Source organism: Sebastes fasciatus, chromosome 24 (assembly GCF_043250625.1).
Source record: "Sebastes fasciatus isolate fSebFas1 chromosome 24, fSebFas1.pri, whole genome shotgun sequence".
Taxonomy (NCBI): Eukaryota; Metazoa; Chordata; class Actinopteri; order Perciformes; family Sebastidae; genus Sebastes; species Sebastes fasciatus.
The window spans coordinates 2,516,636-2,532,308 of NC_133818.1; the positions used below are offsets into that span (position 1 = coordinate 2,516,636).

The 15,673-nt window shown below is 38.2% G+C and overlaps 1 protein-coding gene and 1 long non-coding RNA gene across 2 annotated transcripts in view; both read left to right on the plus strand.

The window, feature by feature from the left end:
- LOC141762808 (uncharacterized) overlaps positions 1-15,673 on the plus strand; it is a 196,991-nt gene that overhangs the window by 70,933 nt on the left and 110,385 nt on the right. The gene's annotated exons all lie outside the window — the stretch shown is intronic.
- cybb (cytochrome b-245, beta polypeptide (chronic granulomatous disease)) lies at positions 2,373-15,473 on the plus strand. Its single transcript, XM_074626592.1, has 13 exons — positions 2,373-2,986; positions 3,609-3,701; positions 4,616-4,726; positions 5,448-5,532; positions 6,353-6,501; positions 8,126-8,307; positions 9,608-9,740; positions 9,879-9,971; positions 10,661-10,914; positions 11,918-12,080; positions 13,401-13,547; positions 13,645-13,769; positions 14,629-15,473. The coding sequence occupies exons 1-13, from the start codon at positions 2,867-2,869 to the stop codon at positions 14,744-14,746; spliced, it is 1,773 nt and encodes a 590-aa protein (XP_074482693.1). The 5' UTR covers positions 2,373-2,866; the 3' UTR covers positions 14,747-15,473.

The window sequence follows — 15,673 nt, forward strand, 5'->3', positions numbered from 1 at the left end:
GTATTGGACTCATTCTGTCACATCTCGTGTTTGTCACTCTGCAATTAAACTTCAACCATGTTCAGTCTGAATAATGTATTTTCCCCACTCGCTTCCACTCCACAACCATCTGTCTGCTCGTTCACCACAAACTGCACACACACAGATAAAACACAATATTAATTCATGCAAACACACGTGTTACATTTACGCCCAAAATTAATTCCATTTCTCTTGATCATTAATTGGATTTTTGCAGACATCTATTATGAAAGAATAGCAAATATATACTGATGACAGGCCTTACAAAAGATCTCTTCATATTTTATCCTTTATTTTTATAATAAAGCTCGATAATTTATAACCAGTGATCAAACAGCTAATGCAGCTAAAACAGGACTAAAACACTGCATTGACACATCTGTGTGTTCTCCTGCTAGGTGGCAGTAACACACCAACATTGTTTCTCTCACATTTTCTGGGTTAAGTGATCTGTTGCATTAGCAGACACCAATCTCTTTTAATAAGCTATGTAGTGATTTCTTTTTTAGTAAAGCATGCTGCAGTAAATAAAACAAACCAATAATCACTACCACCTGACAGATATCTAACAAAGTAACGGATGTTTTGCTCAAAGGCAGCCTGGCAGTTCCTTCCAGCAGAAACAAGAGCTTTTCTGGTTCACTAGAGCAGGATTTCAGGTACATAATGCTCAACATTTTAACCTCAATTGGTGTGATGTAATCCCTGGTGTTAAAATCAGCACTGATCTGATTGACAATAATCCAGAATGAAAGTTGCTTTTATCCAGAAAATGTTATCGTCCCTGAAAGAACAGACAGCTGGTTACAGTTGCACCATAGAAGATGAAAACCATGCCCTCTAGCGCAGGCTCATATTAGGTATTCATTTGGGATTTTTTATTAGTTCAGGGTTGAGGTGTGGAACTGCCCCAGAAACCCTCCAAAGTACCCCTTAGACTCATTAGTCTAAAACCTCTTGAACCTCCCAGTGCATTTACTGAACCCATCAAGGATTGCTGAACACAGGAGGATTGGACCTCAGACACACCAGGTACCCTGTCAAGAGAACCCCCCCTGGAACCCTCTCAGGGGCCCCTTTGCCCATCTTAAAACCCCCTGCAGCAGTGGGGCCCTATCAAGGGCCTAAAAAATCAACCAATGACAAATTAATTTCTCTGAATAATCCTGTAAATCTAATTAATGAGGGGTCCCCTGGAACTAAAGCAGCACCATAAATTACATTTATTTAACCACAACAACAAAAAATGAGGGCTGTCAAAGTTAACGCGTTAATACGTGTTAATGCAAATTCCTTTTAACGCAACTAATTTCGTTAACGCATAAATGTGATCGATCTTTTGGAGGTTGTAGTGGGATCAGTTTTAAAGCCAGAGTGAAGATACTGGTATCATACGCAACTAGAAAACCTAAGGCCTAACGCTCCAAACCTACGCTAAATTTCAGCAAGGAAAAACTGTCATGGTCATTTTCAAAGGGGTCCCTTGACCTCTGACCTCCAGATCAGTGAATGTAAATGGGTTCTATGGGTACCCACAAGTCTCCCCTTTACAGACATGACCACTTTATGATAATCATATGCAGTTTGGGGCAAGTCATAGTCAAGTCAGCACACTGACACACTGACAGCTGGTGTTGCCTGTTGGGCTGCAGTTTGACATGTTATGATTGGAGCATATTGTTTTATGCTAAATGCAGTACCTGTGAGGGTTTCTGGATCAATATCTGTCATTGATTTGTGTTATTAATTGATTTACAATAATAAATATATACATACATTTACATAAAGCAGCATATTTGTCCACTCCCATGTTGATAAGAGGATTAAATACTAGACAGATCAAATATATATATATATATATATATATATACATATATACATAAGTCTGTATATAAAACCATATAGGTTGTGAACCAATGCTCTAAAGTACTCCTTGAATCACCTTTGGGAGCCCATCAACAATCTCTAGACCTGTTCCAAGACCTCTGAACCCCTGTAGAGGGTCTCTGAAACCCTCTCGAGGACCCCTGTCAGGAGGGGAAAGCTTTAGAGAGGCTCATGAGGAAAAAAATCATTTACATCAGGAAATGAGATGCTGAAACTAAAAGAGCTTTTCTATTCTGCTGCTAATTCCTATGTTGTTTCAGTTTAGCTTGAAACAGGAAGCATGTGGCAATTAATCTTCTGTTTTACTTCACGTTTAGAAATCTGCCACTTCCTCTGCCTAAAATTCACCATGTCACCATCGCAGATCAAGTTCCTCCTTAACGGTCACCTGGCTTCGGGTGTTAGCACATCCAGGACTCAACCACCAGGAGGTTGACCAGTCTTACACTTTGTATTTATTCCTTAAATGCAGACAGACAGATGAGCTCACTCAATCCAGTTATGTGCTTTTAAATCTGCTTAAGTTTTTCATGATGTTTTGCTTTTTCACATGAGAGATTTGTGTATTTGCTGGTATGAACATTTTACTTGAGTAAAAGTATAAAAGTATTGGCATCAAATATAAGCACCAAAAGTAAAAGTACCCATTTGAATTCCTTTATTTATCATCATTAGTTTGTTGATTATATTTTGTCTTATTAATCTGAATCTGCAAAGTAACTGAAGTTACAGATAAATGCAGTGCAGTAGCCAGACGAAAAGAGAAACCATTTGAATTTAAAGCTGAAAGCTTTGATTAAACTTCAACAGAAGTCAGATTATAGAGTCGATAAGGAAGCTTTCAGCTTCATGACTGGAGGAGTTATTGAAGAGAAACCCAGCGACTGGCGGGACAGCAGTGAAAAACGGTGACGGGCCACTTCCTTATTTGCTCCTAACAAAGGTTATAAAATGAGTAATGCTCTCTTTACTCTCCTCCTTCACTGCTTCCTTCTCTATTAGCCCAGTAACACTTTCAGAAGCTATTCTCACCATGGGGAACTTTGCTGCCAACGAGGGACTCTCCATCTTTGTTATTGTAAGTAGATTTGCTCTTTGTTTCCTATCATTATCTGCATTTATATTCTAGTTAAAAGCATATTTTTTAAAAGTGCATGGACTTGATGTTGACTTTAGGGTAGTTACAGATATTTTGGAGTTAGCATAGTTCACATAGTTTGAAGCATCTTTGTGAACGGGGCTGGATATTGAACCTTTTTGTTACCGTACAGTGCCAAAATTTGGCTTCCAAAGTTTGATCAGATTCATAGTCTTGTTTACTTATTCTTTGATTAGATCAATCAAAACTTTTATACTGTAATTTATTAAGAAGTTCAATTTTAGGGGTTGCGAATTCTCTTGTGAATTATTGGACCATTCTGATGCAACAATGACGGCGGGCATCAGAACAATACTTTGATTTACACCCACAACCACTACTCATACTCTAAAAGCTCATTTCTACGAGCTAATCTGGTAGGAAACATTTATGTACAGTACATGAAGTAAAAAATCAAATAAAAGTGTGATCTTCATACTGAAACTAACTGAAACGAATGACCTCTTGAATTAAAAAGGTATTTTATGATGATCCTTCTTATGTTTCATGAATAATGAATTATTTGAAACCTTTTGATTTGACGTGTGTGTGTGTGTTACAGCTGGTATGGCTCGGGATCAATGCCTTCCTGTTTGTCCATTTCTACATGGCCTTCCTGGTGGAAAAATGGTTTTACACCAGAGTCCTGCTCGGGGTGAGCCTGACCTGCACCACACAACATGCCAATATTTAGATGTATTTATGGATTGATTTTATGAATTACTTTGCTTCATTTAGAGTCATTTAGAGTTACTGTTCTGCAAGGAGCATATCATCACAGTCGAGATGTTTTTACATTTTCAAGTTTCAGAGAAGAGAAGTTCTTATAGGGACTAATCAAACAACTCATGAAAGTTGTATAAAAAGATTCATTTAAAAAAACAGGACCCGGCCCTTCTCAGTTCCTCAAACTGCAGCAGGTGCTGTGCTAGAAACGCCCCAGATTAACATCAACAAACTGCTTTAGTAATAACCTTCTTCCTTGTCTTAATCGGCATGAATGAATGAGTGAATGAATCATTTATTTTCATGTCTGGTCATTTACATCAGACACATGTCTCAGAGGGTTAAAGTTTAAAATAAAGTTGCGTGTTTGAATAATCCAGCAGGATTGAAATCCATCTTTGATGTCACAGAAAGACAGATTGACTTCCAGCAGGTGATTCATTTATGAGCTTCCCGTCACAAAGTGCCACAGTATAAAACCCTCCACACACTTCACAATAAACTCAGGCGTCACAGAGCAGCCAAACACATCCACGCCCGCACTAATTATTGCACCTTAGGGAGTGGAAGGAAGCCGGTCTGACGTGTGGCGTAACGTTTGCTCTGTGGTCACAGCTGGCTTCATGAAACACTGAGTCAACGCCGCCGCCACCGGCTGCATGGCTGCATCCCAGTGAGCAGAATTGAAACCAACCAAATATCATCACAAATATAGACACACGAGGAACAATATTCAAAGTTGCGGCTTTATAAGAGAAAGAGAATGTATTCACTTCAAAATGAGCACTTTAAAGTAATCAGATTACATGTTGAAGTAACCCAACCCTCCCTGTAACCCATCAGCATGCTCTGTCCTGGGCCAGAGCTCCTGCTGCCTGCCTCAACTTCAACTGTATGCTCATCCTGTTGCCAGTCTGCCGAAACCTCCTCTCCTTCCTTCGTGGCACCATCCAGGTGAAAACATGAATTCATAATGAAAGGATGCTTATGAGGGATCCCATTTGTAGATTGTTTTTGCAATTATTAGATTTATCTGCTAACACCATTTTGCTGTTGATGTTGGGGTTTATTTTTGGAAGTTTCTGCAGATTATTTTATCATTGCCAAAAGTTGGCATCAAATGTTTGATCAACCCACTGCTCGTACTCTAAAAGCTCATTTCTATGAGCTAATCTGGTAGGAAACATTTGTTATGTACAGTATTTATTTATGTTTCTGGGCCTAAACATTGTCAAATTTCAGGATACTATGTCTACAAATTTAATTACATTAAATTCTGAAATGCAAACTTTAGGTCCTGGAAAAATACAAAGGACATGACCTCTTAGTGAGTTTGTGTTTAGACATTAGTTTGATTTCTTTTGTCACATGAAAACATAAATAAATGATGTTCATATTTCCAAATGAAGTGAAAGTAGTGTGCTCTCGGTACTGAAACTCAGGTATATAACATTATAAATGACCTCTTGAATTAAAAAGGTATTTTATGTTAATCCTTCTTATGCTTCATGAATGATGAATTATTTGAAACCTTTTAATTTAACATGCGTGTGTGTTACAGCTATAATTATTAGATTTATCTGCTAACATAATTTTGCTGTTGATGTTGGGGTTTATTTTTATACGTTTCTGCTCATTATTTTATCTTTACAGTATTTGTCTTGTTTGTTTTCAGTGCTGCAGCCGCACAGCGGCTCGCCAACTAGATCGAAACATCACTTTTCACAAGCTGGTGGCTTACATGATCGCCTTCCATACAGGTACTATCAACCACCAATTCTGGAGAGCACGAAACACAACATGAAATACGTGTTCCAATAAGTGCTCCAGGGATGACGTATTTTTGTAGTCCAACAGGAAGTGATCATCTCCCTGGTTCCCTCCACTAAAAGCCAACGGGATTGTTCCATTGGGTTTTGGATTATTGCAGAAAATAATCTCTGTGGCAAACAAACGTTTATGATACTGACACGTTTTGTTCAGTAAGATAATCTCCACTAATGAACACCACTTTATGATTTTTGAAGTGTGAATGCAATCGCCAGAAGTAAAAAGCTAATGTTAGGCTATAAACGAACTAAACCACGGTCACATGAGCGTGAGTGTACACAACGAGGCTGTAAAGGAGGATGAGTTGGCGTGATGACGTTTAGTCGTCTTATTTAGCCACTTGTTAGCAACCGCCTTTTTTAAGATGCATAAAGGCTTCAGAATTCATGAGTGTGGTATTTACTGATGTATTTTATATCGTAGAATAAAACATTAAAATGTCTTCAGCTTGTGTTAATCACAGACCTTATTTTAGATATCTAACTAAAAACCCACTGACTTCCAGACGAGGGAACAGGAAGTGCTAATGTTTAGGACTCATTCCTGCAGCACTCTTTTAAGAATAAAATAGAAAGTAACTAATAGCACATATACATAAAATGCAAACTATAAAATATCCACAGCTGCAATTTTCTTTTGCGTATCTGCTGTTATATCTGTGAAGAGCCAGTGTTTGTGGTTTATCAGTTTACATACGTTATGAATAGCATTCTGCAGCTTCCTAATCTCTCCTTTCTCTTCCTCTCGTAGCTGTGCACATCGTTGCACACTTGTTTAACTTTGAGTATTTCATGGACGCCCAGCTGAATCGCAACAGCAGCCTTCTGACCTTCGTCCTGTCTGAAATCGGCACCGGGGACAACGCGTCCTTCTTGAACCCCATTAGGACCAACGAGACGGTGAGAATACCAGTTCAGCTGGATGCTTCTTGTGTTGCTCAAATCTGTGAAATCCCTTCTGCTTTATTGCCAAATTTTGGGGTCAATGAGAAAAAAAATGGTATTACTTCATCCGACAAACTTCCTCTTTGGAGGTATTTGTCCTTAGATATCTTGTCATTTGAGAAACTTCCTCTTTGCAAATGAAGTATTTAGCCTCATAATGTATTTCTTAACATAGAGAAAGAAGACTTGGATCTTTTGTGTCATCAAAACATAAAATATGCAGCTTCTCGTGGCCTCTTTCTCACAGGAAATCTAATATTCAATGACTCAGTGTGCAACAGGGTGAAGCTGAAATATTCTGAGTCTGAGGCCAGAAATAGGCTAAAATTCTTTAAAAAAAATCTATTTTTTACACATTAAAATCTCTTAAATCTTAAAAGTAAAACTACTCCACTATTGACCAAACTTAAAATTCAGATCATTCTTCCGCCTCTTTGTTGTTTCTGTAACTGTAATCGTCCATGTATTTCAAGATTTTAGGGTCAGGTAAGGTTGCAAGGTTGTTTCTGATTTCTTGCTTGCAGGTCAACAAACAGTTCCACTGCATTTAGCGATTACACTCCTTCTTCTTCTCTAGCACTTCAAACCCTTTTAGATCTCAGATCTTCACCTATGAACAAACAAAACCCACAAACTTCAGCTCTTTTAAAGGCCCAGACACTCCAAACCGACATCAAAGAACTAGCGGCGATGAAGGCCGACTGCTGCGTCGCCTTTGTCTTGGCCAAAAAGTTGCTCTCGAACACGCCGCAATGACCACAGCCGACGGCCATTTAGCACGTATGTTCTGCGCCTGCGTGAGAGAAAATAACTCCAATCCGAGTGATTTCTCTCACCAACGAGAACCGCCGCTGATTTTTGAAGGTCTCATTTTTACTCGATCTTGTTTCGCTCTCAGACAATTTTATTTCAAGGCCGGTCAAGACCACGACTGCGGGGATATCACTAAATTGGCTGTGCATTGTCTGATTTATTTGTTAACATCATTACTGTGATTGGATGTAAAACATCTTGCTTCAAATGCAACCAATAACTGGACTCACAAAACACGGAAGAGGAGTGTTGAATAAAGACGGTTGAGTTGATTTCAGCTCCTTAGTGTTTCTTTGTATTTGTTTGCTCCAAGAAAACAAAGGAACATTCCCACACATTATAAATTCACCTCTGCAACGCATTTTGGTTATTCTATCAAGACATTTCTCATGTATACTGTACATATACAGTATATATGGCAATGAAATCATCTGTTTTCTGTGGGTGTTTTTATGGGAATGTTCAGGTCATTTTGAGGAGTGCCACTGGTTTGCATGTGTCATGCAGTGTGTCTTGATCTTGGTCGTGACTTGGTCTCGGTTTAGGTGGTTTAAAATATATTATATAATATAACTTATGAAGCATACTCCATAAGTGACATTCACTTGAACCTACAGAGTTTGTACCCACATTGAGAGGAACTACAGAACAGACATTAGTTCATGAGGGAAGTTAGTCAACAAACACGACATGCAGGCGTGTTGTGATTCAACCGTGTTGGAGGCGACCCACGCCGTGACTAACCAGTTGTTGTGTGTCGATGCAGAGCCCTACCATCGTCTTGTTCACCACCATCGCCGGGCTGACGGGCGTGGCCATCACGCTGGCCCTCATCCTCATCATCACTTCATCCATGGAGGTCATCCGCAGGTCCTACTTCGAGGTGTTCTGGTACACCCACCACCTCTTCGTCATCTTCTTCATCGGGCTGGTGTTCCACGGCTTCGGGTAAGAAGTACAGACAGTTACCATTTTACATTAAATAGAAACTACATGTTAAATAAAGATAAATAAAGAACACATTTGTATTTAAGTACCACCAACCCTAACCTCTTTCATCCGACGGACCCGGTACCGGGTTCGGCTGAGCTGTGTTTTAAAACTCTGCCTTTAAAAACTACATAACATACTGTGGTGGTCTTTTTTCCGAATAGTTTCTAAAAGACGAGGCCTTAACGCGACTAAAACAACACTCCAAGTGGATTTTGTCCAAACAATGTTTGTTTGGCAACGATTTCAATAATTTAGTTACGCACGAGAAATTGTGTTTTTAGTTTATAATATTTTTGACCGTTTTTATATTGAATGTACATAGTTGACTTTGGATTCTTTTTTGTTATCTTATTTACATTGTTATTGATCTTATTTGTTATTATATAAGTTTCACTTGATCATATTTCATTATTATAATAAAACTACTCCATTTGGAGTCAAAATTATACAATCTAGTTGTTTTTTATTGATGTTCTACTGTGCACAATGGTAGAATGAGATGATGCACAATGGTAGAATGAGATGATGCACAATGGTAGAATGAGATGATGCACAATGGTAGAATGAGATGATGCACAATGGTAGAATGAGATGATGCACAGGGTAAATGTCATGGCCAAAGGCTCCATTGTGTGCACATCGCCTCCTGTAGTGGATATCAGTAGTATTTTAGAGCCAGATTCCCTTTCAAGAGGTAGCCGTTAGCTGAAGCCTACAGACGGCAACATTTAGCCTGTGATGCACTGGGTCGGGTCGGTGCTAATTCCCAAGACTTGTTTTTTCTCTTGTGTTTATGGTCATGCAACTATTTATACAATCATGTGACATCCCTGCAGCTTACATATTCTGATAGCCCAGTTTGTCCTGAAAAAAAAGATGTAAATGTCATGATTGTGCATTACAGTGTTGAGATTCTACATGAATTATTATGAAAAGAGACCCGGGGTACCAAAAAAAGGAAAAAATGGCTTCAGAGGGTTAATGCCACAAACTTCCCTTTTAATAATAATATTAATTGTATGTGCCGTTGCATAAATGTGTTCATGATATATAATTAGTAATTGATCCCATAAGTTCTTATTGCATGAACTTGGGAATTGGGATCAATTACTAATTATATATCATGAACACATTTATGCAACGGCACTTACATTATTAATAATAATAATAATAATAATAATAATAATAATAATAATAATAATAATAATAATAATACTCGTCATTAAATATTCATTGTGTTGTTCACTGACTGCAGGCGGATTGTGCGAGGACAGACGGCCTCTAGCCTGAAGACAAACAAACCCTTGGCTTGTTTCAACCAGTCTGAAAACTGGGGAGACAACAGCTCCAACTGTGCTGTACCAATGTTTGCTGGGAACCCACCGATGGTGAGCTGTTAAAGACTGCAGGGTGCTCATGGGAAATACTTCTGAAAACTTTCTACCAACCAAAATACTTTTAACACCTTTTGAGCTGTTAATATTATTTGTGTGTACATTTTCTAATATTCACCTTTTCTTCTCCAGACGTGGAAGTGGGTGGTGGGTCCCATGATCCTCTATGTGTGCGAGAGGCTCGTCCGCATCTATCGATCCCACCAGAAAGTGGTCATCACCAAGGTGTGTGCATGCTGAAATAAACAGGACGAGCTGCAGTTTACTGAAATGTGCTGGAGCAAGATATTAAACCCATTAAAGGGAGATTCTATGAAGCCTTTTAGCTCTGTTATTATTATTATTATTATTTATTATTAGCTGCACAGAGAAGGTTTATTTTTAATTATTTACTGTTACTGCTACCACTAGTATGACAACTGCTGCTACTTTTACTACTACAATTACTACTACTGTTACTGCTACCACTACTACTACAACAGATGCATTAGAAGCATTATTCTATTCATTTTCTTGCATTCTTTGTTTGAAGACTAATCTCTTCGTATAAATGCACTTCAATAAACTTTCAGCCATTTTTGCAAAGTTGCAAGTTTATGTAAAACAGTATATTTTTACCACTCCTCTTACATATTGGTATATAACAAATAACACACCTGGATGACCCTAAAATCAAATGATTCATTGGTTGTGTGACATATCAAATCATTTCTCTGATAATGTCTTGGGTTTGGACGCTTGGTCGGACAAAAACAAGACATCTGTAGACGTCTCTTTGGGCTCTGGGAAGTTGCATTTTTCCGCAGAAAAAAATGACAAATCGATAATGAAATTTAAGTTGCAGCCCTTATTTGACAAATAAGCCCTAATAAATAACCCTAATGTAACTGTAATAACCCGTACCTGTCCTCCAGGTGGTGATGCACCCTTCCAAGACTCTGGAGCTGCAAATGAAGAGGAAAGGTTTCCATATGGAGGTGGGTCAGTACGTCTTCATCCAGTGTCCGTCCGTCTCCCGGCTGGAGTGGCACCCCTTCACCTTGACCTCCGCCCCCGAGGAGGACTACTTCAGCGCCCACATCCGCATCGTGGGAGACTGGACACAGGCGCTGTACGAGGCCTGCGGAGGAGACAAAACTGAGCCTCAGGAGGCCTGGAAACTGCCCAAGTACGTCAACGCGGGGGGGGGGCGATAAAAGAGGAAAACTGAGCCTGAAAGTGCTCCTGATTACATTTGATTGCCTCCCTGATCCAGCAGGGGCCACATTTACAGCCATGAGTGGCTCTTTGTGTGTGTCTGCAGAGAAAGCATATAATATTAACAACACTCTCCAACATCCATCACCCACTTTGGTCCTGCTGGGCAAGCTGGAGCGTTTTCCTGTTCTGTGTTCTCAGACCAGACAATGACAGAACGAGGCCTCTGGTGAAATTACCTGCAGGGTGACACTTATGTACTTGTTGAACAACAATCAGGTCTTCAAACATGCTGCAAAAACACAAACTTTCTAGATTGAGATCTCTTACAAAAAAGCAGGTGTCTCTTGTCACGTTTCAGATGTTTATGAACTCCACAAATTATTCAATATTTTACCAAAAAAAAGAGGAAATAAGAGAAAACAGCAACAGTAAAATGCTACTTATGCACATTAAACATCTAATACTGTCATATATAATAATATATTGGTCAGGGGACACATTTTTTCTGCAGAACGAGTACTTTTACTGATGCTTTACATTTTTCTGATACTTCTGTATACTAGCTTAATGGTTTTAAGACAAAAATTAGGATTTTTATTTTCATAAATAACTATTTATTATGATATAAATAAACAATTGGTTTATTCATTTATTTTTGCATTATTTTTATTTATTTAGTTATTTTAGCATTTATTTTTTTATTTATTCATATATTTATTTTTGCATTTATTTTTTGTTGTAAATTGTATTCAGGAGGTTCTCAAGTGATTTTTGAGAGGTTTAATCTGATTAAGAGAGCGTTAGACTCACACTGTAATCACATCTGGAGAGAAAAAGATGGAAAGATAACGGTGAAAATGAAGCACAGAGACGTGTACGGACATGATCAAACTATTGGATAATATCTATAAAATGGTAGTGCTGGAATCCCACCGCCTCCCATCATGACCAGGTGTTTCTATGCTCCTCAGGCTCGCCATAGACGGCCCGTTTGGTACCGCCAGCGAAGACGTGTTTCGCTATGAGGTGGTGATGCTGGTCGGCGCAGGAATCGGCGTGACTCCTTTCGCCTCCATCCTCAAGTCTGTGTGGTACAAACGCATCCAGAACAACCAGGACGTCTTCACCAAGAAGGTGAGGGACACTTGAGAAAACTCAAGATCCACTTAATAGCTTTTCACATGGTCTTCATTCGCTCAGGAGAGAAGATCACCTGGAGCTTTCAACTGTATCACATGGTCTTCTTCAGCAGATGGAGTTTGTACAGTTGTCACAGAGTTGTTTCTGTTGTGATTGCACACTTTTAGGACTCCTCATTAACCAAGTTGTCTGAGCAAACATCTGCAGATTAAGAATGCGTGATACGGTTGAAAGCTCCAGAAAGTGGACCACTGTTAAAATACCGTTTCCAAGTTCAACAATGAGCTTTCACTGCTTAAAAAGAGACCATGTGATACAGTTAAATATGGAGGATGGAACCTGCCAAAATCAAAAATTAAAAATATAAATGACTTGATAAATAAATATGTCATTAAATGCAGCAAAAATAATATTAAAAATAAACGTAGCCATTCATTAATTGATAAAATGTGACATAGATTGATAAAATGTGACATAAATTGATATTTGTTTTAATTTGTTTCTTTATTTATTTATTTGTATTAATCCCCTTATTTATATACTCTTGTTTTATTTTCCCTTATATTTATTTCTTTATTAATATTAATATTTACATTTATTTATATATTTTTGCATTTAATATTTATTTATTATTATACTTATTTTTAAATGTATGTATTTATTTATGTATTTATGCATTCATTAATTAATTAGTTTATTTATGCACAATTTTCCCTTTGCATATAACACCTTATTTATTTCCCCAAACTTATATATTTCTATATTATTTTTTTTACACATTTCTTTTTACATTTCTGCCTTATTATGCAAATGAGGGGGCTGTCACTCAACATGTGTCATGGAGTCATCATCAATTTATGTCACATTTTATAATAAATAAGGGGTAAAATGCAAAGGGAAAATCATGCATCAACAAATACATTCATAAATACATAAATAAATACATACATTTAAAAATAAATATAAAATAAATAAATAAATAAATTTAAAAATTAATAAAAAATATATACATAAATAAATAAAAGGGAAAATTAAACAGGAGAATATAAATAATGGAATGAATACAAAGATAAATTAATAAATAAGTAAATTAAAACAAATATCAATTTATGTCACATTTTATCAATTAATTAATGACTGCATTTATTTTTAATATTATTTTTGCTACATTTAATGGCATATTTATTTTATTTTATTGAGTCATTTATTCATTTATTTTGGCAGGTTCTGTCCTCCATAGTTTAGGGCAAATAAACATGGTCTGCAAAAAGTCACAGTAATATGAGTATATTCTATGTACTGCCGTCCTCCCAGATCTACTTCTACTGGCTGTGCCCGGAAACGCAGGCCTTCGAGTGGTTCGCCGACCTGCTGCAGTCTCTGGAGGGTCAGATGGCGGAGAAGGGCGTGACCGACTTCCTCAGCTACAACATCTACCTGACCCGCTGGAAGGAGACTGAGGTACCGCCTCAACCGCCACCGCCGCCACCACACACACACACGTCTTCAGACATCTACACACTAACTAACGCTGTGGTGTGTCTTTGTCCTCTGTCAGGCGGCTCACTTCCGCGTTCACCACGAGGCAGAGAACGATCCAATCACAGGCCTCAAACAGAAAACTCTCTACGGGAAACCTAACTGGGACAACGAGTTCACCAACATCGCCTCAAAGCACCCGGGGTGAGGGCGCCTTATCACACTCCATACACTGTACACACACTGTATACACACTGTACACACACTTTATACACACTGTTCACACACTGTACATACACTGTACACACACTGTATACACACTGTACACACACTGTTCACACACTGTACACACACTGTACATACTGTTCATACACTGTACATACACTGTACACACACTGTTCACACACTGTTCATACACTGTTCATACACTGTTCATACACTGTTCATACACTGTTCACACACTGTACATACACTGTTCATACACTGTTCACACACTGTACACACACTGTTCACACACTGTTCATACACTGTTCACACACTGTACATACACTGTTCACACACTGTTCATACACTGTTCATACACTGTATACACACTGTTCACACATTGTACACACAGTGTATACACACTGTACATACACTGTAAACACACTGTACACACACTGTACACACATATTGTACTCGCTGTACACACACTTTCACTTCATACAGTTCATGACGTTACTGCTGAAATACTACTACTGTTACTACTACAACTATTGCTTATTTTACTACTACTACTACTACAGCTGCTGCTGCTGCTGCTACTACTACTACTACAATAATTACTACTACTGTTACTACTACAACTACTGCTAATTTTACTACTACAATTTCTACTACTGTTACTAATACGACTACTACTGCTAGATGTATTACTAAAATTACTGCTACTTTTACTACTACAATGCTACTACTACTACGACATTACTACTACTACTACTACTACTTCTTACTACTACCATTACCAGAACTGCTTGTGATGAGTCTAATGAAGCTGAATGAAGGTGTGTTTTTGTGTACTCAGGACTAAGGTAGGAGTGTTCCTGTGCGGTCCGCCTCAGCTCGGCAAATCTCTGGAGAAACAGAGTCTGTCTCACTCCGAGGGCGACGTCAAGTTCATCTACAACAAAGAGAACTTCTAACAGACGGAGACAAAGACGAAACGTCCCGAGTACTGATGTTTCCACACGCTCCTTTTATCTGAATGTGTGAGGGTTTACGACGCTGGCAGCTCCTCAGCCATCTCCTCTTCTTGCCAAACATGCCGTTGTTGCTCAAAAACTGAGGAAATAACCACATTACCCTCTTCTCCTTTTGAGTTACATCAATCAGTGAAACTCTGCTGCTTTCAAAACCTTTCTTCCTATTTTCATTTATATTTGCTCACGCCAGAGGTGGACAAGGTCATGTATTTCTGACACCAGATGGTTCAAAGTAAATCACCTAAATAAGCTTTGTCTGCTACGGTGGGGCTGTTAAAGCAGCATCATTAACAAACTCCTCAATGCTTTCTACTGATAATAAATACTGCTGATGAATCCTGGATGAGGCTTTTATAGAGAATAAGTGCATTTTTTGGTCTAGTTTGGTTGGACTTCTTCTTCTTACTGTGTACTCATGTCTGAAAAAGTGACTAAATGTACATATTTTAGGTAAATTGTACTAAAACAAATGCAAGTGTAGATGTGAAGAAATCATGCAACGTGAGTATCTTTGTGTATTTTTTGGACGGTTTAACTGATAGAACATTTAAAGACGTCACCGTGGACTCTGGGAACTTGTGATGTGTATTTCTATCTGCTGTCATCTCTTTGCACCCTGCAGGTCTAATGATTTTACTTTTTTGGATAATAAACTTGAACTTTCAGAGGTTTTGTTGCAATTTTTCATCTTAAATGAAGAAGTACTGTACTTGAGTACAAATTCAAGGTACTTGTACTTTACTTGAATATATTTAGATCTTTCTACTTTACATCTCAGAGGTACTGTACTATAGATACTTTTACATTAACCATCACTGATGAATTAATTTAAAGTCTTAGAGCACAATCAGCAGAAGTGCATCTGAA